Genomic DNA, 26,002 nt, shown 5'->3' with positions numbered 1-26,002 from the left:
TGACCCACTCCTGTCTCTTCATCCCCCACCATTCAGAGAAAAGCAAGCTGTCAGGTGCCACGAACAACTCCAGAGGCCTAAAGTCGGAACACCTCTACCAGGAGACATTTCTATATTCAATCTCATTCTTTCTTCTCCTAAACTTATTTTCAGAAGTTTAACAAGCATATCCACAAGCACAGCGGAAGAATAAGCCTTCACTCGGCTTTACAACTTATCAACACTGTTGCCAATCTAGGGCTCCGTCTGTCTTCCTGCACCTCTTCCCCACCTGCAGAGTTTACCCATAAACGTGTCAGAATGTATAGGTGACATGTGGATGTGTGGTAAATTCTTCATGCTGGTAGGAAGTCCAATCAACAATACTGTACTGATTGAGCTGTTACTCTGTATTGGTCCAGAAGAAATACTTTCAGGAAACAATTGGTTAGTCTTACACGGTGTAGCTTACGGCCTGAGCACTACAGAACAGGGCTCCTTTCCCAGCAGAGCTTGGACTGCATCTCAGAATCCCACCATATCTTTAGGAGAGACTGGTCACCCCTCCTCATGGCCTTCTCTTTTCCTCTGAGATGCTCTCATCCCCCACCAACCCCTTCTTTCTGCTTCATGTCCTCCAGACCTGGCGCTCACACACGTAAACGATGCTAAGAACACATCTTATCTCAGAGTACATCAGGCAAATGCTTGTTTCAGCTCCAGGGTGGCCCAACAATAAGACGAGAGATGTCATTGTCCTCACCCACAGGAGATTTTTATAAATATTCACCAGAAATGCCTAGTGTTTAAAAAATTATTCTACTCTGTAAATTTTTAGAGACTGGCCTGGACTTATGGCATAGGCTTTCTCTTTAATTTTTTCCATAATTTTTATTAAAAAATTTGCTTTTCATTTTTTCATACCAACCCCAGTTCTACCTCCCTCTACTTCTCCCGCCTCCTTCCCTTTTCTATCCCCCATCCACTCCTCAGAGAAGATAAGGCCTTACTTGGGGAGTCAACAAGGTCTGGGATACCAACTTGAGGCAGGACCAAGCCCCTCCCTCCTGTATCAAGACTGAGCAAGGGATCCCACCATAGGAAATGGGTTCCAAAAAGCCAGTTCATGCACCTGGGATAGGTCCTGGTGACTTCCAGGGCCCCCCTCTACAGATCAGGCCACATGACTGTCACCCACATTCAGAGGGTCTGGTTCAGTCCCATGCAGGTTCCCCGGCTGTCAGTCTATAGTGTGTGAGCTCCCACTAGCTCAGGTCAGCTGTCTCTGTGGTTTTCCCATCATGCTCTTGACCCCTTGCTCATATGATCCCTCCTTCTTCTCTTCACCTGAACTCCAGGAGCTCAGCCCAGTGTTCAACTGTGGATCACTGCATCTGCTTCCGTCAGTTACTGGATATAGGTTCTAATTAAAATATTCTTTTCAGAAAATAAAACAAGAGACAACAAAACCAAACATATTGAAGAACAGGTGTTGCTAGAGTACCTGCCGAAACTGCATGAGGCCTTGGTTCAAGATCTAGCACTGAGAACAAACATTGCTGACGAACAGGAACCTCTGGACCTATAGGACTTTTAAGGGTCAAATACTGCTCTATGCTCCAGTTCACTCATGAAAATGGGCAGCTGGGTTGCTTGTGGGGTGAGATGAGGAAAAAAATGACAAGAAAACTCTGTGTCAAAACTGATAAAATTTTAGTGGGAAATTTTCTGTAAAGTTCACTCTATAAAAGTAATGCATACGTCTCCAACACCTTAGAAAATGTAGCCCACACAGTGGCTTTGGCAATAAGCCTGGGGGCAGGGTTTCACCAATCTCCATATGCTTCACGCACGCTTTGGCATCTCTCTTTCTCTACAGCTGATCTGCAAAGAGGCCCCCTCCCCGGACACTGCAGAGGACAGTGGCTGTTATTGTGCTCTGTGGGCATTCTGATAACAGTAAGATCTTTGGAAAGGAACCATGCTGCACAAATGATGTTCTACTTAACTACAGTTTCCAGCATCCTGCCAGGAAAAAAAAAATGCAAGGTCTCTCCCCCCCCATTACCATGTCTTCTTGGTCTAGTTTAGGGGGGATTTTTGGAAAGCTCTACACCACAGGCATAATATTAAAAACAATTCCTGTGGGTCATTACTATCTTACCCTCTAGCAGAAAAACCTAACCAAAGACGCACATCAGAACCTTCTCCCCAGAGAACACAGATTTAGGCTAATATCACCCCATGTTCCATTGTTTTCTGCCACCTTCCCAAGCAGAAGGGATCACAGAGTTGCTAATCATATTAAACAAAAATGTATTTCAGAATAGAGAATTAAGAAGGCACTTTCCAAACAGTGTTAAGATTTCATAGTTAATCCCATGTTGTTTCTGCTAATTAGCTACGACACATGAATTGCTCAATCTCCCTAAGAGATTTCGCTGCCAGATCAAAGAGAAAATAGGATTGACTCTCCTGAAAAGTCGCTGTCCAAAAACAAGCTCCCGACAGAACGAGGGGGAAGTGAGGAGACGGGAAGGGATGACATGAGGGCCGCCATACCTGATGTGTGCACTGAGATGGGTGGGGGCAGAGTCTCGCACAAGTCTATCAGTTCTCTGGCCCACCAGCCCTGGGACAGCCAAGGCAAGTGGGCTGCTTTGGGTCTGAGCCCAGCTTGGGTTACATAGCGAGCTGCCAGTCAGCAAAAAACCCCCAAGACTAACTAACTAACTAACTAACTAACTAACTAACTAACTAAATGGCTTAAGATGAAATGTTAAGAATTTAGAGGTACAACTAAAATCCAGAATCAAAGCATAAACAATGATGGAGACCTAGGCTGGAGCGACTCCTAGAAAGAGATTCCTTAAAGTCTTCTCAATAATATTCTTTTTTTTAAAAAAAAAAAAAAACTTATTTATTTTATGTGCATTGGTGTGAGGGTGTCAGATCCCCTGGAACTTGAGTTAACAGAGAGTTGTGAGCTGTCATGTGGGTGCTGGGAATTGAACCCAGATCCTCTGGAAGAGCAGCCAGTATTCTTAATAGCTAAGTTATCTCTGCACCCCCTGATAATATTCTATATGAATATTTCTATCAGGTCTGTGTTGTGAAATATTCTGAATACACAGCCTGTTATCTTGCCCTGATGCGAGTCGAAGGACATTTCCTCTTGTTCATCTCACAGCTGGTGAAGGCAGCTTTGGGCTCCTTTAAACCAGACCTGTCCTGGAATTGAACAAAAAGCTATCCTATTTCCAGCCACGTCTATGTAAAAGTATGAGGAGTCAGGATGGTAGACTGTGTTTACTGTGTTTCAGAACACACTGCAGAAATACCAAATTAGAGGTTCAAGACCCGTATCATCATAAATAATGCAGCCACACTGAGGGGAAGAGAAGAACGTAAACAATATTGGAAAAAAAGTATTTTGACTGAAAACTGTAAGGCTAAAAGTAAAAAAAATACACAAATATTGTATTGTAGTTAGATTTGCTCCTATAATTGTTTAGGAGACAGTTTACACAGTCCAGGTTGGCCTCTAACGTAGTACGTATCAAAAAAAGGCCTTGACTTCCTGATTCTCCTACCCTGCCTTCCCAGTGCTGAGAACATATGTGTGCCTCATAACACCCAGCTCTTGGATTAGCAATGCTCGAACTACATTATAGCAAAGTAGGACTGAACGACAAGTCAATAGACTGTATATAAAATCAGTAATTGCATACACCATGTGGGTGATGTTCTAACAGGGTCTCTCTCAGGGGAAACAACTTTCTAACTGACCACTAGATTTGTTCAACACTGGAAAGGTCTGATGGTGGGGATTCAAACTATCCAGGTAATTTTTGTAACTTTTCTATACACCAAAATCAGCCTTCAATACAGAACCTTAAACAATAATGTATGAGAAAAAAAATCTGTGGCAAAACAAGGACCATTCATTCAAATGTCGTCACTCTTACCTTCTAAATACATTGACACATCCTTTTTAAACAAAGCAACCAGATTTAGGTGGGACATTAGTTTCATTGTTAACTCTCTAGTTCCATCTAAAATATTTATTATATATACAACACATAGGATTTTTTTTTTTTGAGACAGGGTTTCTCTGTGTAATAGCCCTGGCTCATTCTGTAGACCAGGTTGGCCTGAACTCACAGAGCTCTACCTGCCTCTGCCTCCTAAGTGATCCACCCACCTCTGACTCGCAAGTGCTGGGATTAAAGGTGTACGCCACCACCACCTGCCAGGATTTTTTTTTTTTAAAACTGTAGAATAGAATCCACTGTAAATTTTAAATTAAATTTTTAAAGAACACATATCTTATGATGGCATGCCTTCCTTGTGCCATCTCAAGATGCCCCTGAGTATCAGTTCTTTTCCTATTTTCTCTTATTATTTTATGGTATGAGTATATATCTATACAATACTTACATGCCTGTGCCTGTGGAGGCCAGAAGACGGTGTGGGATCCCCAGAAAGAGGAGTTACAGACAGTTGTGGGCCACCATGTGGGTACTGAGAACTGAAGCTGAGTCCTCTGGTAGGGTAGTCTATGTGCTCTTAATCACTGGGCCATCTCTCCAGACCTCTCTTCGTGTGTGTGTGTGTGTGTGTGTGTGTGTGTGTGTGTGTGTGTGTATAGCCCTGGCTGTCCAAAACTCAATATGTACACGAGGCTGGCTTTACACCCAGGGATGCCCCTGCTTCCCAAGTGCTGGGTCAGGTGTGAGGCACTGTGCTTAGCCCATTTCCTACTTTTTCTTAGCAATCTTTACTGTTGTTCTAGAAGCATACACTAATCACACATATCTTTTGAAGGACGCAGAACCTAAGAGTCCCTGTTAGTCTTTCTCACATGCTAGTCCTAACTCTCAACATTTCCTTCTACTTCGTAAATTAAAACTTTGATTAAAATTTAAATATTGGAATAATGATAACTTCCTTCCCATCAATCAAGGATGTCACCATAAAATATGTTCATCTTTTAATAACTCATGTTGACTACCTTTTTCCTTTTATTTTAGTTATCCATATCACAAATTCTTTTATTGATTTTAAGGACCTTATTAAGTCTGTTCCTACATTTGTCAAGCTCCCTCAGCATCTTCCTACTCTCTTTTCTCCTGTTAAAGCCACTCATTTATGTATTCATTCTATTAACTTTCATGAATTTTAGCAATGCCTGGAGCCCTAATGTAGGTGTTGTGAGGCTAGAAAATATACATATTTATCTTTTCTCATCCAACCATCTCATTTACAAATCTGCCAAGTAGTTCATTTTATATGAAATGCTATAATCCCTAATTCATACTTTGATCAATTGCCCTTCATTGAAAAAGCTGCTTAAATAACCTGAGAAGTTGTTATGGTTTGAGTCTGATGCCCCCAGAGGCCCGTGTTCTGAATGTCTGCTCCACAGCTGGTGGCGCTATTTTGGGAGGTTCTGGAAATTTTGGAAGTAGGGCCCTAGATGGAGAAATAAGTCAGTAGGGCAAGATCTTGAGGGCACAGCTGTAGCCGTTTTGAGGCTGGCTGTCTCCTGTCTTCTGTGGTGTAAATAGCTGTCCTCTACCCAATGCTCCTGCCGCCAGGATGTTCTACTTTAATACCCGGGATCATGGACTGAGCCCTCTGAAACCATCGCCCAAAGCGAAGCTTTTCTTCTTCATGTGAAGGTATTTTGGTCACATGATTCTAGAGTAACTGATATAGAACATACGTATTTGTCAATATAAAGTTAGTTTTAGGTACAAAGACACAGGTCTCATGAAGTTGAGCTAAGTAACCTTCCTTGAATAAATTATTCAACCATCTACTTACTATACTAGCTCTTTGGAAATAAAAATAAAAATTTAAAAGCTTTGAAAAATCATTAGTTTTTATTTCAATAAAAATACTTCTAAAGAAAGTAAAACAAAGGAAAAATGAAAAGATCTGTCATTAGTGAGAGAAGGGACACAAGTTATCATCATGTTTGGATTTCAGATACTAAAGGGCACGTGACAGAGTTGTTCTTGTGACATTTGCATAATGCAGACATAAGTGTCCTTAAGACTGTCAAAGCAGAAACCCACTGCTCAGAAAGAGCCAAAGGGCAGTAGTTAAAAGTTATTCCAGTATGTCTTTAATCCCAGCACTTGGGTCTCTGGGAGCTCGAGGCCAGCCTGGTCTACAAAGTGAGTTCCAGGACAGCCAGGCTGTTACACAGAGAAACCCAGTCTCAAAATCAAGAAAGGGGAAAAAAAAGCCATTTCAAAGATGTTATCCAGAAGGAATCCTAAGCACAGCTCTCAGTTTCCTGGGATGTCACCCAACACCTCTACAGCTTAGCAGAACATCTCACAATAGGGACCTGATGCACTGACCAGTGGGCCAGGTCAGCAGGCAGAAGGGAACAAATGGTGGGGCTAGTTTAGGTATTTAAGATAAATCTCAAGGACTTTGTCTGTCTGTCTGTCTGTCTGTCTGTCTGTCTATGTATCTATCTATCTAGCTAGCTAGCTTTTTTTGAGATATGGTCTCACCATGGAGCTCCAACTATACTTGAATTCACTATGTAGCCCAAGCTGGCCTAGAACTTGTAGCGATCCTTCTGCCTCTGTCTCACAAGAGATGGGATGACAGGTATGACTCACCATAACCAGCAGACTTCACTCCATCTCTGAGGGAGCATCCTGTTGTTCATGCTCCAGGCCACTGAAGGAGAGGCACTGTAATTCTCACCTGGAGATTCTCTTTGAAAGTCTGGATAAGGATCTCTCTCATCTTTCTTTTTCTTTCTTTTGCAACTTCTTCTTCATCCAGATAAACATGAGCACTTTCCACCAATTTTTCTTCTTGATCCCGCTGAGAATCTTCTTGTCTCTTTTTTTCTCTATTAGTAATAATTTTTAAAATAGTTATTACAGTTAGTAATGAGTAATTATAGCCTACTGTACTGGAATGAATGCATACTGAATATCCCGAGTAAGGTGAATCAAAAAAATTTAGTTTGTCATGGAAGGCATTAGAGAAATGCAGTTCTAGGACTTGGGATGAAATAGCAGATTACAAAGGCAAGGCCTTTGGTGAGACTGCAAATACCACAAGTCAATAAATAAATACACAATAGTTCCAGAACAGGGGTCCGAGTTTTAAAATAACATCAGGATATATATCTATCATGAAAACAGTATCTGCTTAATTGTGCAAATTGGAGAGGTAGAAGAGCCATTCATATTTCCAGCCAGAAATAAACAAGAACATGTCAATCCAGCTTCACTGTACAATCATTATCTAATAATTCTGAAGCATTTGTTTATAACTATAAATAATACTGTTTTAGTTATTACGGTATAAAAATTTTCACATTTCTGGTCAGTTCTTAAGGCAGTTTCCCTAGAGCTGGAAGTCCCAGGTCAAAGAGAAATACCACTTGATGACTCTTGTTATTTATTGCCAAATTGATATCTGGAAAGTTCACGTCAGTCCATCCACCTAGTACGCTGTCTGTGTCACTACAACCACGGGCAGGACTTAGCTCTGACAGGAACTGACTGCCCAGTGAACAGTGCTGAGTGCCCACTGTGAACGGGACAGAGGATCCCACTACCATCAAATGGGGCTTGTTTTCCAAGGCTCAGGAGCAATCTGAAGAGCAGGGTTGACCTCAGTGAGAGCTCACTAAAACACCCGTGATTGCTTTCTGCAGAGAGCAGCATTTGGAGGAGGCCTGAGCCTGGCACTTGAGGGGGTGGAGTACACGTCCACTGCTGAGCTGTTTGAAACTGGGCAGAATGAGAGCAATCAAGAACACGGGGGGGGGGGGCAGGGGTGCTGTGCGGGCTGATGGGGCGGGGAGCAGGACAGATTACCTAATAGGCCTTTCTGGCTCGGTCTGAGGAGTCAGACACTTGAGTCACGCTGCTGGAAGGGTTCTGCAGTTCGGGCATCAATGCTATTTCTCAGAATAAATACGTCAGTTACTTCACCTGTGAAGCCCATTTTCTGCATGAGGATGGATAACATACTACCTCCTGTGAGGGCTACTGTCATTTTCCTCTTATGTCAGATAGTCTTCTTCTTTATCAGGAAGCCAAGGACTTGCTATATGATCATTAGAAAATAAGACCCTAGTGCAAGTCACAGCAGCACAGGGGCTGATTACTAACCACACAAAAGGAATAAGGAAATATGTTTCACCTTTAAAATCTTATGCAACCAGAGAAGAACAAACCAGTTGCAGGGTTACCTATTAAGCATGAAAAAAAGAAACAAAAAACTTCCCAGTATAGAGAAGAGTGTGTTAAACTGGCCCACAGCTGGTGACACCAAAAACAAGTACAACTAACTTTCCAAATAATTTGTCAATGTTTCAAGAGATCTATACCATTTAACCCACTAATTACAGTCATAAGAATTTATCCTAAAAAATATAATTCAGTCCAGGCAGTTGTGGTGCAGACCTTTAACCCCAGCACTTGGGAGGCAGAGGCAGGTGAATCAGCATGAGTTCGAGGCCAGCCTGGTCTATACAGCAAGTTCCAGGACAGCCAAGGCTACATAGAGAATCCATGCTTTGAAAAAAAAAAAAATATATATATATACATATATATTATAGATTATGTATTAAATATTCTATATGTAATTCAAAGGAATGACAATGCTCTAGGAATAATGATGTTCATTACATTATTATATTGGTAAATTTTTAAATGATTTATTTTGTTTTTAATAAAGTGTTTGTGTGTGAGTCTGTGTGTGGATTTATGAGTAAGTGCAGGGCTTGTGGAGGCCAGAAGAGGGCATCAGGTTCCCTGGTGCTAATGTCAACAGGTGGTTGTGATTTCTAGGAGAACTCAGGTCTTCCAGAAAAACACTAAGTGCTCTTAACTACTGAGCCATCTCTCAAGCTCTGTTGGCAAAACATTTTAGATAGCCAAAGTGCTTAGCAGTATAGGACAGGGCCAGCATATGTTATGGTACAGCAAAATAAATTAAATGTACTTGGTGACTGTAATTAAATATGTAAGGAGATCATAACCAGGAGGAAACATGGAAAACAAAGGGATTTGTTACGATGGTGGAGCAGGAGGTGTTCTCCTCTTCTGTGTGCAGTGTTTGCAATGTCAGAACATTTCTCACACTTGAGAGTACTTCTGATCCTCCGCAATGCTCATCACACTGGCTTACGCTTTCCACGCGTCCTCCACCGTGCGTCTTCTCTCCAGTATCTCCCTGCGCAGCTTTACCATCTCTCTCTGGACCTCTTCCTTCTCTTTCTTGGCCAGCACAGCCTTCCTTCTCTTCTCTTCCCGCACTAGACACTGAGCCTCCAGGAAGGCTGCTTTCCTCACGGCCTTCTCCCTTCTCCGCAACTCCAGCTGCTTCTCGCGCCGTAAGCGACTTTCTTTTACCTTAGAAAAACCACAAGTAGAATGAACAGGGAAATGGGACACACACATTTTGAAGTTCAGAATATAATCAGTTTGCAACATTCTCACCCAGAACTGCTTCCTGGGTGAAAACCAATACAAACAGTCAGATGAAGAGGACTCTCAGCATCTGGCGTGACCTGTGTGATGGAAAAGCTGAGCGCAGTGGAGGGGTCAGAGCCCCAGCTTTGGATTCTTATTTAGAAATGATGTCCCATTTTCAAGTTTGTCCTGTGTATATATAAGATTACTTCCCCCTAGACTCTGCACTTTAGCAATCTTTTAGGAAAGAACAATGATCCATTATGGTAGCCACCCTCTGCGGGGCAGAACAGTAATCCACTGCCCTAGAGAACACTGCAGGGCTCCACTCGTTTCTGTCTTTATTTCAGTATGTCACACCTGGAAGCCAGAAGCAAGACCTTTGTGGATAATTCTAAACAAGCACACTCATCCTTTTCACACTAATCCTTCAGCTCCTGGCTCCCCTCTTCACTTTACCCCCTTTCACCCTCTAGTTTTCTGAGACTCACAGGCAATAGGCATGTCTTACTGAACCTTCTCTCCCCCTTCTGTCAGACCAGGACCCTCCTTCTCCCTATCTTTCCAACATTCCCATACTTTAGTGGTTTAAAACGGTGAGTTTTCAAAATGTGTGATCAGAAATCTAGTTATGTAAAAAGAGAGCCCACACATCTATAGGTAATTCAGTCTTGGTCCTGGTCATATGGTAAAGCCAGGGTCATTCTGAGTTCCCCAAACTCCTTTGCAAGGCATGGAGACTGCCTTTTCCTCTATTACCTACTAGTCCTTTGGGAGGAAGGAAAGTTCCCATATGCCTTTCCAATTCAAAACAGCTGAACTAGATTTAATTCAGATCTGTCCTCCTTTTCAAATTATAATCACAAAATGAGTGAATTTTAGTTGTCTAGAAAAGAATTATCCTTATAATATCCAGCAGAATATTCATGATAATATATTAATGTCACCATTCAAAGACCAAATTGGAGCAAATGCAATCTACATATTTATAATCGGAGTACCACGTTCACACTAATAAAGTTTAGTTCAGCACTCAACTGGTCAAAATCAATTACTCTAATTTTGGTTATTTCTTAAATAAATTGTTTCCTACTCTCAGTTTATGAGAATTATTTTTCTTCTGAAGTTCTTATATTTTATTTTTATTCTTCCTTACCAAACCACAGATGGCACCCTTTTCATAATAAAGCCCAAGTCTTTATTTAAGCTTATTAAATGTGTTACACAAAGACTGCTTCCTGTTATCCATTTTAATTTTGTTTTCCCTCCCACCTGCTTATGTCTCATCTCCATGGTAAGACGAGGGTCCTTCTGCCGCCTCTTGCCTTGGTTTTCCTCCCTTCCGAGCTCTTCCACCATCTCAGAATCCAGCACCTCTTTATGGAGCAGATGCTCTATAAATTGCTGAGCAGTGGCGCTCTCCTCTTCTTCCTCCAAATAGCCACATAAGTCTAGGAGTAAAGAACAGCCAAAGGGAATTAAAAAATGATATTCGTATTTACATAAAAATTCTGAAAAATACAAAGTTGTATTGACAAGTAGGAAGTAGCAATGCCAGTTGATGAGTGTGGCGCTCAGCACGTACCTTCATCAGGAAATGCCTTCAGCCAAGTCACTAAGAACCTCTTCATAGTCAGATCGAAAACCTAAAAAACCTCAAAACTCTCCTGCTTAAAATCAACCCTCAACTGACCCCAGGCTATAGCTCAGAAGTATAGCTCTTACCCGAGCGTGTGGTAGCCTTTAGGCCTGGTTTTTATCCATTTTCTTCGACTAGCTGAGATAGAATAGCTATACTGTGGGTACAGGTTATGATGTGTACAGACTAAACTTTTAAAGAAATTATCAAACTGCCATCCAAAGTGGAATGCAATTCTACATCCCACCAGTCCTGTGATAGTGTCCCAGTTCCCCCACACCCTTACCCAGGCCAGGCATGGCCAGTCTTAGCTTTAAGCCATTTGAACATTAGTGAAGTAGCAATCACTGTAGGGTTAGTGTGTGTTTGCCTACTGACTACAGACACTGACTATTAGACGAGGTGAAATTAAAGTATTCGTCTAGCTTTCCGAGCTCATGACTATGATTCCCTAGCTGGGATTTTTATAGAGTCCTAACAAGAGCAATGCCACGAGCTTGTTTCAGCAAGGCTCTGAATCAGGTGTGGATAGCTGTCCTCCACAAATCCATCCTCATAAGAAAACAAAAAGAAAATAAAAAAAAACCCTAAACCTTAAGGTACAATAGAGGACCCCCTTATGAGTCTGTTATTTCATTTGTCTGACAATTTGTACAAAAGAAGAAAAGAAAGGAAAAATCCCGAGAAGAGAAATAGCCTCTTTTATATGTGAAAATGAATCAAAACATAAGTAGCATTTTTATAATTATAAAATGATATGTGAATATTTAAGTGTCTTCTCTGACAAAGTAAATAGTTATCTAATGATATATGGGCAAGAGACATTTTTAATTGCTATATAAATTCATAGGCAAAATTATAAATAATAGAATATTTTAATTTTAAAAAGCAATAGGAACTTACTAGGGATATAGCAAAGAAGATTTATACCCAATCAAGAAAAATTAAACTCACAAAGATAAACAAAACATACATGAGCCAAATGTATTATTTATTTATTTATTAAAGATTTCTATCTCTTCCCCACTGCCGCCTCCCATTTCCCTCCCCCTCCCCCAATCAAGTCCCCCTCCCTCGTCAGCCCAAAGAGCAATCAGGGTTCTCTGCCCTGTGGACCACCCACCTCCATCCAGGTCTAGTAAGGTGAGCATCCAAACTGCCTAGGCTCCCACAAAGCCAGTACATGCAGTAGGATCAAAAACCCATTGCCATTGTTCTTGAGTTCTCACTGAGACAATGGGGATGTTCTATCGGGAACTCACCAAGGCCACCTGGCCTGGGTCTGAAAAAGCCTGGGATAAAACCGGTCTCGCTGAACACAGCGGACAATGAGGACTACTGAGAACTCAAGAACAATGTATTATTTATTATTTAAAACAATAAATTACATTTTTTAGGAACATTCATTAGATGTTAAAGCTTAGAAGAACCAGATAAGTTCTTACCATCAAACTTGTCATACTTCAGATGGCCATGGGCATTGGGCACAGGAGGGCTGCTTGGCACAGTGTTCTCCCCTTCTCCATCACTTGCTAACTCTTGTTTAAGTTTATTGTCTAACCAGTCACTGACGAGCTCCTGAGCTATCAATAGAACAAAAACATCTTTTAGTATTTCAGTGACTTACAGGTTCCTCTATTGCTGTTTCCATTTATTCATCCATTCCCTCATTATCACCTCAACATCCATTATGTGACAAGGCATAATGAATAGAATACGGAACAAAACAGGAAAAAGAAATGTCACCAACATGAAGCCAACAGTCTGATCAGGGGAAATGTCACCAACATGAAGCCAACAGTCTGATCAGGGGAAATGACAAAACAAACAAGATAAAGACAACGCAAGGAACCAAGAGATGGAGACTGATTGTTGTAGTTTTAAGTTGGGTGGCCAAAAAGAAGATACCTGAGCAAAGGAGGGAGTGAGCCACGCTGATATATAAGGAAATATTGCACCATGCAGGGGAGAGCACGGTCAAAGGTCCTACTTCATGAGTGTCTAGAGGGCTGGAAAAGTCACTAGCAGGGCAGTGTGGCTGCACAAAGGAGGGCTGGACAGATGAGATGGAGGAGGTGACCACTGTGCTGCGCGCAGTGCTGATCAGTGAGGGTGATCTTAACCCTCATCTGAAATACAGTCATTTCTGGTTGTCACAAAGAGGGCAAGTGACAACAGTATCCAGTGTGCTGAGACTAGGAAGCTGTTAAACACTCTGCTCACAAGATAGCTTCCACACAGCAAAAATAATCTGTCCCCAAATGTCAGAAGTCCTGAAGCCGAAACCCTTCTATTTAGAGGTACTTTGTCTGCTACTCTAAAGCATGAGAAGCTGCAGGAGGGTTGTGAGTAAAAAGCACCCCTCTCCCCTTTTGAGACAGGACCTCACTGTGTAGCTCTGGCTGACCTGAAATTCACTATTTAGACCTTGAACTCACAGAGACCCATCTGCCTCTGCCTCTGTAGTACTAGGATTAAAGATGTGTGCTACCAAGCCTGATTTTTGTTTTGTTTTGAAATTTATTTATTTTTAAATTTTCTTTATTTTTAAGTATGAGGGTTTTGCCAGCATGTGTGTCTGTGCGCTGTGTAAGTGCCTGATGCCTTCAGAGGTGAGAAGAGTACCCTAGAGTCAGACGCCCTAGAGCTGGAGCTACAGGCGGTTGTCAGCTGTCATTCGGGTGCTGGGAATCTTTCCAGGGCAAAAAGCGATGTATTTTAAGAGGATCACTTTGACTTCTCTGTTAAAATAGACGTTATGGGGTAAGCAAAGAAGATGTTAACTAAGGAAATGAGTACTATAGACTATAAAGAGGTGATAATGGTTTGGTCTCACAGTAGAGCAATTAAACATGGCTACAGTCTAGAAAATGTTGAGATGAAGTTGATATGATTTGCTGATAAACGGGGAATGAAGGAAGAGAAATCTTCAGAGTGCTTAGCTTAACTGGAAGAATAGAGATGCATTTACTGAGAGGCGTGAAGGACAAAGAAGCAGCAGGTTTGGGGGAAGACTTTGTGATATCAGGTGTGAGATGTTCACGAGATAACCAAATTGGAAGGTCAAGTTGATACTGGTGGTAATACTTGAGATTTCATGGAATGGGTCCAAGCTGAAGAACTGAATGAGAGTTATAAGCATACAGATGGTGTCTGAAGTCTTAGGACAGGATGATATTACCAGATGAAGAAAGCAGATAGAGAAGAGCTAAACACGCTAAAAACCCAGGAAATCAATGTTTTAGAAGTTGATGAGGGAAGGTAGAACCAGGGAAGCTGAAGAGCGAGGAGAGACCCCCGAGCTCAAAGGAAAGTCAGAGTGTCGTGTGTTGAAAGCCAGCTCCCATTTCTGTTCGCAGGGGGCTGCAGAGATGGCTCAGAGGTCACGAGAACTTGCTGCTGTCACAGAGGATCTGGGTCAGTTCTCAGGACTACATGCCAGCTCACAACCATCTGTAACTCCAGTTCCAGGAGACAGACCTGGCCTCTGCTGGTTGTCACATGCCATGTGGTACTCAAAAACTCATGCAAGAACAAAAAAACAAACAAAAATAAATGAAAGAAAGAAAATTACATGTAGATGCAGGAGAAAATGTTCACACTATTTTACATTATCTTTATCATTTTTATCATTATCAAAAAGCTCTTCCCCAGTCTAGGGCATGGGCATTTCAAAGGAGGAAAACGTCTCCTTTAGTGTTACCTCCACCACTGTTACTATTATCTCAGAGTTCTGATGAAATTAGGCATTTCTATATAATAACAGATGTAAAAATGTTTAGTATAGATAAAATAGAAGAAAACAAATGATAATAGTGGCCCTTTATCTGTAGTTCCATTTTCCAGTTTTAGTTACCTAAGTCAACTAAAGTCCACAACCATCACACGGAAAATCCAGAAATAATTCCTAAGTTCTGAGTTGCTCTTAGTTTACTAGCGCAGTAAAGTAAGTTCTGTCTATGCCATTCACTGGGATGTGAGTCGTTCCTTTGTCCGGCATCCACACCAGTCACACTCTCTGTCATCAGTTAAAACAGATTAGTTGTCGTGATAATGTAGTGACAGTGTCCAAGGAACCCTCAAATAACAGCCTCATGCTTTGGTCATTCACCTCACCGCATCACACCGCTCAGGTACCATGTCAGCACATCATCACAAGAACAGTGGGAGTACAGTATAAGAAGATACTTGAAGAGAGATGATATGCACACAATTCTACTGCTTATTATAATTGTTTGGTTTTATTATTTTGTTATCAATCTCTTATTGTGATTAATTTATGAAGTAAATTTTACCATGACTATGTAAGTATATGAAACAACTCTAGGAGTTGGCATTATCTACAATCTCAGGCATCCACTAAGGGTCCTGGAAGGTGCCTGGGGAGGACAGCAGTAGAAATGAAGTATAACAAATATGATACAAGAAGGCATAGAAAGGGAGCTGACAAGTATTAACCCATGTACAACAAGTTGCACTTTATTGCATAATTAGAATGTAAAACAATTGTGTCTACTAACACCACTTACTGTAATGAGCACTTCCTTTGGACGTTATACTATACAGTTCCTTACACTGTTGGGGAGGGTGAGCAGAAAAGCTTCCTCGGCAGCTGGCTGGCAGCATCTCCCAGACTCTGTCCTTCTTCTCTATCTCTGCTTGGGTTTCTACCTGCCCCTATCCTGCCTTGCTATAGGCCAAACCAGCTTTATTTATCAAGCAATGAGAGCAGCACATATTCACAGCATACAGGAAGACATTCTACATCACCTTTTCACCCAAGCCCCTCCAACAGCTTCCCTATAAATCACAGGCCCCTTATACTTCTGTCCCGTCCTATTAAAATCAGAATAAAATCTAAGTTCTTTCCCAGACCTATCATGACCTATGTGATGTATCTCCCGCTCATTCCTTTATGCTCATGTCTACTGGAAGCACCAGCCTCAAGGGCTTCCCTTCAGCTCCTCATGTACTCCAAGCTTGTCTGTACTTTAAGCTCTTCACACTCCCTTGCCCTCTATCTGGGATGCTTTGAATAGACTACTACCTGATAATTTGCTTTTAATTTTCTTCATTCCTACACTAGAGTGCGTACTCCACGAAAGCACAGCTTTCCTTGTTCATAATCAAATCTTCTAGTGCCTAATGTAGTGGAGCAAGACTTCAATATGAATAAATGAAGAGATAAATGAAATAATTGGGGATGTACATAATCCAAACAGAAGCTGGCTTGCAGGGCACAGAACTTTGACTTCCCCCTTCCCTGGAGGCTCTCCTTCCAGTCTCCTTTGCAGATTCCACCCAGTCCCTTGAATTCCTAGGTGGGACTTAGTTCTTCAGTAACTCAGTAATCAAAATGCTGAAGTTCCCTTCCCCAAATGAAGGGAACTTTGAGGAGATAAGAAAGTTAAAATGTTTTTAGAGCTTCTTTACAGGGAATTAAATTGGTTTATAAACTTTGATGTCTATTCACTAGTAGAAAACCAGATTAAATTAACATGCTACCATCTGTGCCATAGGACCAACACCTTACACCACTCACAAGTTAACCAGTATATCAAACTACCTCTGCCAGTGGCTGCTACAGATTTAGAAAACAAAGTGGGCTTTAAATACAGCCTTGTGGGGCTGGGGAGATGGCTAAGAGAAGGATAGATTGCTCTTGCAAGGGATCCAAGCTCACTTCCTAGCACCCATACCAGGCAGCTCACAACCACCTGGGTCTCCAGCTCCAGGGAACCTGATGCCTCTGGCTTCCTCTGGCATCTTCATAAACATGCAGACACCAGTATGTGGGCAGACAGACAGACAGACAGACAGACAGACACACACACACACACACACACAGAGTCTTACATATAGTAATGGAGCTAACTTCAGAATCAGCTTCAGGGCAGTAGAGAAACAAAGGTTAGGAGCTAAGAATGCGGGTGAGAGCAGCCTTCACTCCATGTTTTTCAGTGAGTGCCGAGCTACATCACACCAGCAAATGCATCCCCTCACCTTCTTCATAGACGTCATCATGATACTCTGCTTGCTCACATGTCCCCAGATCTACTGCGTGTCGCCAAAGCATTCCAGGTAAATCTGCATTTCTGGTAAAATATTCATTTGAAAGGGCAAATTCCGATGCTTTCTCCACTCTCTTAAAAATAACAGGAAAAAAGGGAAAGAAATAAATCCATTAAATGATAGTAACCTTGTTTAGGGCTAAAGAATTTGAGAAGCTGCTTTTCTAGGAGCTAGTATGATTCTTTAATTTTCCCATTTTTGTTGGAACACTAGGCAGTATTTTAGTTTTGTCTGTAATGTTGACTTAAATGCAGCAGTTCATCAAGTTCTAGCCAGCATTCCTGGTGTTTACAAGAATGTCGTTTAGGCTTAGGTAAGTGGAAAACAAGGCTGATGAGAGGTGCCAGCATGCAGGCAACAACCTGAGCTTCATCCCCAGGCCCCACAAGGTGGCAGGAGAGAACCGACCTTCACACATGTACCACTGTATGTGTATACCTACACACACACATGTACATCTGCCTACACACACACACACACACACACACACACACACACAAACGTACATCTGCCTACACACACACGCACAATAATAAGATTTTATTTTTATTAGCATGTATTAATTGTCCAAAATAGTGGTTCCATTATGACACATTTATACATACGTAACATAATTTGGTCACATTCCTATTACCTCTCTGGCCCCCTTTGGGTAACTTTTGTTTAAGGCATAGGCAATGGGATCCTGAATCCTGAATACTTAATTCCGAGCAAACATCTGATATCAATTTCTGTGCCACTGGGACTTGTAAACAGGAACCAGAGGCTGAAGCCTCAGATTACTATGGCTAAAAGGGGTCGTCACCGTGTATTAGGCAAGCCACAGGTTCAATAAAACTGAGATAGACCTGCACCACTGTAGTCATCCAGACTGTTCTAACTCAACAAGGGTTTGATAAATGCATGACCCGATTCATGGGATCAGGTAAGGGAATGAGGAGCTGAGCAAAGCATCGTGCTTTGGACAGAGCAGGGAACATTTTACTTCAGAGGCAAAGCCTGCATCTGTGTCCGCACAGAGATGCATTCCCGAGTTCTTCCTGAGCGCACACTCTTCAGACTGGCGCTGGTAAATGACAATCATGATCAGGTAGTTCTTCAGGTGAGAACTTGGGAGTCTTCCTTAACCTGAAGTCAGTCTCTCTGCCCATTTCTCTCTCTTCCTTGCTCTTCCTCTCTCCTTCCTTCCCTCCCTCCTCATACATGTTTGAAACGTTTTCACATTTACAAACTGCCCCTTCACAGCACCTCCACAGCTCTCAGCTCCATCGAGGAGTGACAGTTTCCTAATGGCTTTTCTGCAACAGCCTTTACAGCAGCAACTGGTTGCTTTCTCATGAAAGCCATATCCCAAACGCTTCGATATTTCCATTAGCACTAGGACAAGTCCTTACAGTGTGCTTCAACGTCCTGAGCCCCTACCCCTTTGTGGGCTCTGCATCTCATCAGCTACCTTTGTGTCAACCACACTGCAGTCCTCTCTCTCTCTCTCTCTCTCTCTCTCTCTCTCTCTCTCTCTCTCTCTCTCTCGTGCAGCCTCCAAACAGAGCATCATCAGGATTGTTCCTCTTCACACGGAAGCCCTAGCAACTAGAGTCTTGCCGGGACTCGGTCAATGTCCAGGAAATACTTAGTAAAGGAAGAGGTGGCTTAGAGATTTACTCAAAGATGCTGCGCTACTGTGTTTGTAGTGCTCCTGACCTATTTTGAAATGACTTTGCCTCGTGCCCTTGGTAGAAAGCTTGGTGACAACTTTGCAAAAACTTGCTAGAGGATGAGCCATCTCATTCTCGTGTTGCCTGTGCCAGGTTTTGGATGTCAGCAGAGAAGTAAAGTTTAAAAGTCAAAGATAAAATCTGGGCACAGGAAGTGGGCACAGGAGTGCTATAAGACAGAATAACATGATCTCATCAGAGCTGAGTTGGGAGACACCAGGCCTTACTATAGAGACTGCTCCCCCATGTTAATTCTCAGAGGCCATGGGTTATCTGGATTTATGTTATGGCATTGATTATGATTACATTGACATAGGCCTACCCTTAACTTCTAAGAAAAATAACTTTTTTTTTCAGACAGGGTTTCCCAGGAGCTATGGAGCCAGTCCTGGAACTTGCTCTGTAGACCAAGCTGGCCTTGAACTCACAAAGATCCCCCTGCCTCTGCCTCCAGAGTGCTGGTATTAAAGGTGTGTGTCACCAATGCTTGGCAGAAATATGACTTTATATATACTGTTTATGCTTGCATATGCACTCATGCAAAAGAAACACAGATAAAGTTATTAACTTTAATTTTTAAACGAACACCTATAAAAGAAAAAGAAAAAAGAGATTTGTAGGCTTGATTTAATTCTCTAGACTATGAATCCAAGAGATAATCAAATAACATGCTTTTGGAGAAAACTTTATTACATACATTTCATTTCTATTTATGTGTGGATTGATGGCAAAGGATCACTTGCACAAGTCAGTTCTCTCCTTTCACAATGGGGTCCCAGGAATCAAACTCAGGTGGTTAGGGCTTGGTGGCAAGTGCCTTCTTCACCCCATGAGCCATCTCTCCGGGTTCTTATTAGAAGACAGTAGTGAGATCGGGAAATAGGAGAAAAACTAGTCTTGATACTTCGAAAAGGGTCTGGAAATGGCAACTCAGTAAAAAGAAATGCTTTAAAGAAGCATTTAAATTACTCACTAGACAACACTAAGTGTTTTAAGTACTTTGTCTTAAATATTATCTTTTCACCCCAGAATGAATGCATAAGAGCTAAGAGGGGTCTGGAGCGCATTTCATTCGTTTGTGTCCACTTACTCCTGCCCTTTCAGTATGTCCCGGTGGGAGACTAGTTCTGTCCCCAGCGACCAAGTGAATGCTAAGGGAGACAGACACAAACGGTTTGTTATTAGAAAGTTCAAATAAGACAGGGTGATCTGATAATAGGCTGTGTGTGTTGTGTGTGTGAGTGTAGGTGTGTGTGCACCTATGTGCAGGACAGAGGACAACCTTGGGTACTGTTCTTCAGTCACTGGATTGGAGCCACCAATTAGGCTCTGCTGGATGGGGGCCCCTGGGATCCACTGTCTCTGCTTCCCTAGCTGGAATTAAACCACCACCATGTCTGGTCTTTTACATGGATTCTGGCAACCTAACTCAGGGTCCCATGCTTATAAGACAAACGCTTAAACGACTGAGCCATCTTTCTAGCCCTAAAAAGAAGGTTATTAGTTAAAAGCTATGTTCCATAAAAGTTCCTTTACAAAATACTATTTCATTTTCTTAAGACCAGATGATACAAACAGGAGCTTAATGTATCCTCATCTGCCTATGTTTTATATAGTTTTGAAAGTGCCAGTTCTTTTAAAAGTCACTCTTTTTAAAATCAAGTATTTTATGTTTTATTAATAAATGTGTACATAACATAATTCTAAAGGAAACTATTCTAGGACGGGGTTAGGGTGTGGGGCAACTGAAGCTGAGTTGTACGGAGAGGATCTAGATCATGTCTCAGAGGTAGCAGACATTCCAGGCTGAGGCATCATCAAGTAGCAAAGCAAAGGGAGGACCTGCTTGATGGAGGGGAAGGAGAAAGACCTGGGGGAGAGGAGGGATGCAGAGTGCCAGTACATGGGCTGTTTCAGATAAACTGACACAGTCTGATTGACAGAGGACCTCAGATGCCCACCTGGAGGGGACAGTATCCGATAGCACACAGAATACGTGTTTAGGAAGGTCAGTCAAGCAGGAGGATGTACTGGAGTAAGATGAGCCAGACAGGCTAAAGATGAATTATAAATCACAGAGTACCACCATATTTAGTGCTAGCCAAGCACCTGCCCGATTCCCCGTGATGTCTCCATCTCTGTGGATGCTCATCAACACCTCAGGCTCAAGGTCTGCTGGACCACAGCACTTCCCATAATTCTGCTTTGGCAGTCCACTTAACCTGAACCATGCTGACAGGATGTTTCATTACTGAACCAAACAAACGCTGTTAACCACCCTGCCAACATCGTCATCCTGTTTCCATGTTTCATTCCTCAATGCTGAAATTGGTCCCAATCAAGTCTTTCATTCTCTCCTCCATACACAGGGGCTTCAAGGAGTACCGTCTTTTCCTTCCTACTCATGTGGACATTAAGCTACTGTCTTATTCCCAAATCCCTGTTCCCTTCACTTTCGCAGTGGTGATTCCCAAGCTTGGATCCATTTAATCTACCAATTTTCTTTGTATCATAAAAAAAAAATTATGGTTACTTACTTCAGCTAAATCCATGAGACAACTGGGAAACCTTCCTTTGCTGTTCTAAAGAGAGGCCTTTCTCTATCTTCACCATGTCTCCCCTGAACGAATTCTCGGCTGTGTTGGAAAGGGTAGGCCACTCAAGTGGATTTGGGGGGTTTAGGAGGAAAGACTGCAACTATCCAGGGTATATCCAGAGTTGTGATATATTATGGAGTAAAATCAGAAAGGTAAAACAGAGAGGTAAAAGGAAAATCCAGAGAAAACAGTCCAATGAACAAAGAGAGTGGACTAGAGGGTGTCTAAAACAGATACCACAGCTATCAAATTAGACTAGAGACATTTGACGGCTGCCCACGGTGACTGGATTTGGTCAGGAAGTCATTTCTGGTAGCAGTTTGTGGAATGGAAAGTGAAATAAATTGAGTGTGTGTGTGTGTGTTACTGCTGACTGAATAAGAAGCGAGACTAAGCAATAATAATTATGACAGGAGAGAATAACGAAAATATAAAAGCCTAGAGCTCACACTATATATCTGGATAAGAAAATAAAATCATTCTACAATCAGAAAAGACTGCAGGGTCAAATAAGAACTTATTGATTTTTCAAGATGGGAGATTTGAAGGCAGGATGGAGGAGAAGCCAGTGCAGACCATTTAGGGAAATGATAGAAATCCGAGTCCAGATTGCTGACAGCTATATGAAGGAGAAAAATCATAGAAACAAGACAAAATGGAATTTTATCTTTGAGTTCTCATTAAATCTCCCCCTCTGAAAGAGGTGGTAAGTAGGCGTGTGATTGAGCCCTGCAGGAACTCAGTACTAGGACTCTGGATACTGAGAAGCAAGCTAGGTCTACTAGAGGTTAAGTGGTCTTCCAGAGGCTGACACTCATGATGCAATCTACTTTGGCTTCTGCAGTGGTCAGGAAGTCCCCTAGCCCCATCGACATTGATGCTTCCCACCATATGCTTCCCTTGTATCTTTAGGTCTCTTACCAGCTCTAAGTAGGTTTTTCAGGCACCGCTGGGCTATATAGACTTTGGTCTGTGTCTCATTTTAGCACTGGTACACAACACACTGAGCTTGTATTTGGTAGGCACTCAACAAATAGTAACAAAATGAATAAATAGCTAAAAGCAAAGTACAGGTGGCCTGGGATCTATCTTGCCTGATGCCCACAATGCCTGTCAACTAAGACAGAATATTCTCTGGAAAATATTACATGATTTTGAACCATGTGCTACACAAATAAACTGATTACAGCGAACTGCTAGGCTGGCACTCAGGGGTGCACCCCTGAAGTGTTTTAAAGGCACTGTCAATTCAAATAGCACCTAAATTAAAAACAAACATCTCATGACTGGAGGATGTCATTGGTCAGGAAGTCATATATAATAACAGCTTCTATGGGAATTATCTAAACCAACTCCCTCTCAATGGATGCCCAAACATATTCTTTATTAGCTGAACATTAAGTGAAATTTTAGAGTGTACTCCAATGTAGCACGAATAATAACAAGCCAGAGTGAGATATTGGGGTTCAACCCGAAAACCAGAAAAGCAAAGCAGCCAAGCCACCAGAGAAATCTTACCTCTAGCGAGGCGGGGCAACTGCAGACTAAGCAGACTAAACCTCTCTTTCCTCTCATTTTATATTCCCTCTGGTTTTTTTGTTTTTGTTTTTGCAAGACAGGGTTTTTCTGTGTAGATTTGGAGTCTGTCTTAGAACTTGCTCTGTAGACCAGACTGGCCTCAAAATCACAGAGATCCACCTGCCTCTGCCTCCTGAGTGCTGGGATTAAAGGTGTGCACCACCATCGCCTGGCCTCTAGTGGCTTTAGCTTTGCCTATGGTCTTCAGGCAAGATGTATTTTACTAAAATACAAACTACATAGCACTGTACTCCAATACTCTAGCAATGGAGAACATGTCTCTTTATGAAAACTCTCACTCCACTTTTGGATTGTTCTAGACTTTGAGAATTCTGGTGATAGCCATGTTGCTCTTGCCAATGGGTCCCCATATTAAAGTAACTACAGAATAGTCTTCCTCGTGTCTGAAGAAGGCTACAGCATTCTCTCCCAAGGCCTCTCTTTTCTTACTCCTTTGGCCTCTTTATGAGATGGGTGTGCCAGATGAAAGGCAAGTCTATGTGTTTTCTCGTCATTTATACTTAAGCTCTCTCATGAAAACCAACGGAATAATAAAAGATGTTAAAAATATAGAATTGGGGTAACATACACAATCATGTGGGAATAACAACAGGCATGCACATGCACACTGGAGATCTGTCCTTATGTCCGACTCTCACTTCTCTTTCTGTTCTGATTGTGAAAAGCCTTACCTTAACCCAGTGTTCCACACTGTCATTGTCAAATGCAGACTGTAGAGAATAGAAACAAAGTATTAACGCTCAGCAACCGCTTTGTCAACATCCTTCCCACTAACACACGAGGAAACATATCCTTCATCCCTCCCTCCAAACTTCCTGTTGGCAAGTTCAGCACCAACTAGCAATGAGAGCACACTGAACCATGGCAGAAGAAACAGGAAGCCTCGTCCAGGACATCTGTGCTACTCTTGTGTAACCCACCTTGAACCGTAACTGATCAACAGTTTAGGCACCAGCATTGTATTTTTGAGTTCTCCGATGCTAAGAGTCAAGATGCAGAAATGCTGCATGTAACACTCCTCGTGAAACCCATACTAAGGCTGGTCAATTTACCTGAGTAATTTTCTGCTTAAAGACTGTGGCCATTTCTTTCCTCTTTGCACAAGTACCCAGATGCCTTCCTGTCCTTCCTACAACTGAGATGACATTGGGTCTAAAAGGAGTGGGGGTGTAAAACAGGATTATATCACTCAACTTGTACACTTGCACCAAGCATATCATGAAGAAAAAAAATGATCTCTACCCAGATGAGATATTAATTTGAAACAAGAAATCAGGCCTCATGGATCCTCCTCTGTATCCTCTGTAACTCCCAGAAGCTTACAGAACTCTCTCTCTCTAATAATCACTGAGCAAACAGAGTTATTTGCTTTGAAAAGAAATCAGGTATTTGAAAATAAAAATGATGGGAGAGCAAAGCAACCGGCACGTGGAAGTTGGCGGGAAAGGCATGATGGTCGCCTTCATTTCCCTAACACTCTGTCTTCAGCTCACCTTACACACAATAACTGCTGCGTAACTGCCACTCAACAATGAGCGAACCGATCCTATTCAAACACAGCTGAATTTCAAGGCGCTCTTGTGTTTTTACTTCCTTTATCCTCTAGACAGTAATAATGAGCACTATCAGCAAAAAAAAAAAAAAAGAAGAAAAAAATCCCTCTTTTTGTAGTTCTAAGTTGTCCCCAATTTACCTTTCATCATCAAATCTATATTCAGAAGCTATTTTGGGCCACTATTACGCAACTGCTACTTTGCAGGTGAAGCGGCCTCAGTTCCCACTCTCGAATGCTCTGGCCTCTGCCCCCTAGCATCAGGAACATGATTTTCACTAAATGGAAGGTGCCCTGTGTACATTGTTTCTATATTTAGAAGAACCCACAAGAATGGCTGCCCCGGGCCCCCACAAAAGCCACACATCTCGAGGGTTGTCTTTCTTTTTACAGGAAACTGTAGCTGAGGGGTAAAAACAGCTGGTGAAGCTGCTCTGCAGCTGGAAGCTGACGCCCCTCCGTCTCAATGCTCTCATTTACACCTAAAGCACTTATTTTTGTGACTGTTAAAAAGGTATTCTGGAAAGCGCACTTGGTATGGCTGTGACTTTGCACGTCACTTTCGTCGGTTCCAAGTTTAAAACGGCTTTTGTCAGGTTTTGAGTGTGTGTGTCTTTAGGAGCTAGTGTACAGAAGAGGTAACAGATAAAGGAAGGATCTATCGCTGAACGCTGGTGGAATTTAGAAATAACCATATGGATAAAGAACTGAGATAAAAACCACTTGGAATTCTGGGTTCATTTTAGATGTCTGATGTAAAACTGGAAGGGGGGGGGGTATAAGGGATAACAGCAGTGAACTTAATGTGACTTGTTTTCTTCCTTTCAAAATTCCCTTACCTAAGATTTGAAAGGGAGGGGAAGAAATGTGCAGAAAGTTTCCTAAAACTGCTCATGGAGGTAAGGATGAGGGGCAAATTTCCCTCACCCTAATGGGTACTAGTAGACCTCTCCGCTTAGATGGGAACAATCCTTACAGGTTTTTGCCCACCAGAGTGGTGAGTACACAGACCCTAAGGCTCCTAAAACCACACTCAGAGCTGTGCAGGCTCCCGGTCAGCCAAGGCCAGGTAAGGATGCCCCCAGGGGAAGAGTGAGGAACCGCTGGGAGGGAAGCGGCTGGCTTTCAGGACAGTGTGACGCCTATGGCCGGCCCGTGTTTCTCAAAGCTTCCGATTGGGATCACCTTGGCATTTAGCTTCCTTGAAAGTCGTTTCCAGCGACTCAGCTCCATTTTCTTCTTTGAAGACCTTTCTTGGGACGCCAGCAGTATATTTTCAAGTTCAGGCCTAGACTTAGGCCACAACAATGACAATTGCTTCTCGTCACAGGCTGCATTTGGGTGGTGCTGGGAGTTGTAGTTCCACCACCTACCAGTTAGACAGG

The 26,002-nt window shown here is 42.2% G+C and overlaps 1 protein-coding gene across 2 annotated transcripts in view; it reads right to left on the bottom strand.

Annotated features, from left to right (window-relative positions):
• Ccdc191 (coiled-coil domain containing 191) overlaps positions 1 to 25,935 on the bottom strand; it is a 67,103-nt gene extending 41,168 nt beyond the window's left edge. Inside the window, exons 1-7 of one of the 2 annotated variants that reach the window (XM_050148797.1) lie at positions 25,803 to 25,935; positions 23,737 to 23,775; positions 17,086 to 17,227; positions 12,528 to 12,665; positions 10,716 to 10,894; positions 9,160 to 9,383; positions 6,712 to 6,862 (exon numbers count right to left, since the gene is read on the bottom strand). In XM_050148797.1, the coding sequence (XP_050004754.1) occupies positions 6,712 to 6,862; positions 9,160 to 9,383; positions 10,716 to 10,894; positions 12,528 to 12,665; positions 17,086 to 17,227; positions 23,737 to 23,775; positions 25,803 to 25,850 (921 nt within the window). In that variant the 5' untranslated portion in view covers positions 25,851 to 25,935. Of the gene's footprint in view, positions 1 to 6,711; positions 6,863 to 9,159; positions 9,384 to 10,715; positions 10,895 to 12,527; positions 12,666 to 17,085; positions 17,228 to 23,736; positions 23,776 to 25,802 lie in introns of those variants that run through there. The other variant, XM_050148798.1, reaches the window with a different exon arrangement.
• Positions 25,936 to 26,002: the final 67 nt, after the last annotated feature.

The sequence above is a fragment of the Alexandromys fortis genome, unplaced genomic scaffold (assembly GCF_014885135.2).
Source record: "Alexandromys fortis isolate MF-2015 unplaced genomic scaffold, M_Fortis_MF-2015_v1.1 scaffold_4, whole genome shotgun sequence".
NCBI classification, from domain to species: domain Eukaryota; kingdom Metazoa; phylum Chordata; class Mammalia; order Rodentia; family Cricetidae; genus Alexandromys; species Alexandromys fortis.
The sequence above is the reverse complement of the archived record's forward strand: the minus strand, read 5'-3'. Positions and strand labels throughout refer to the sequence as shown.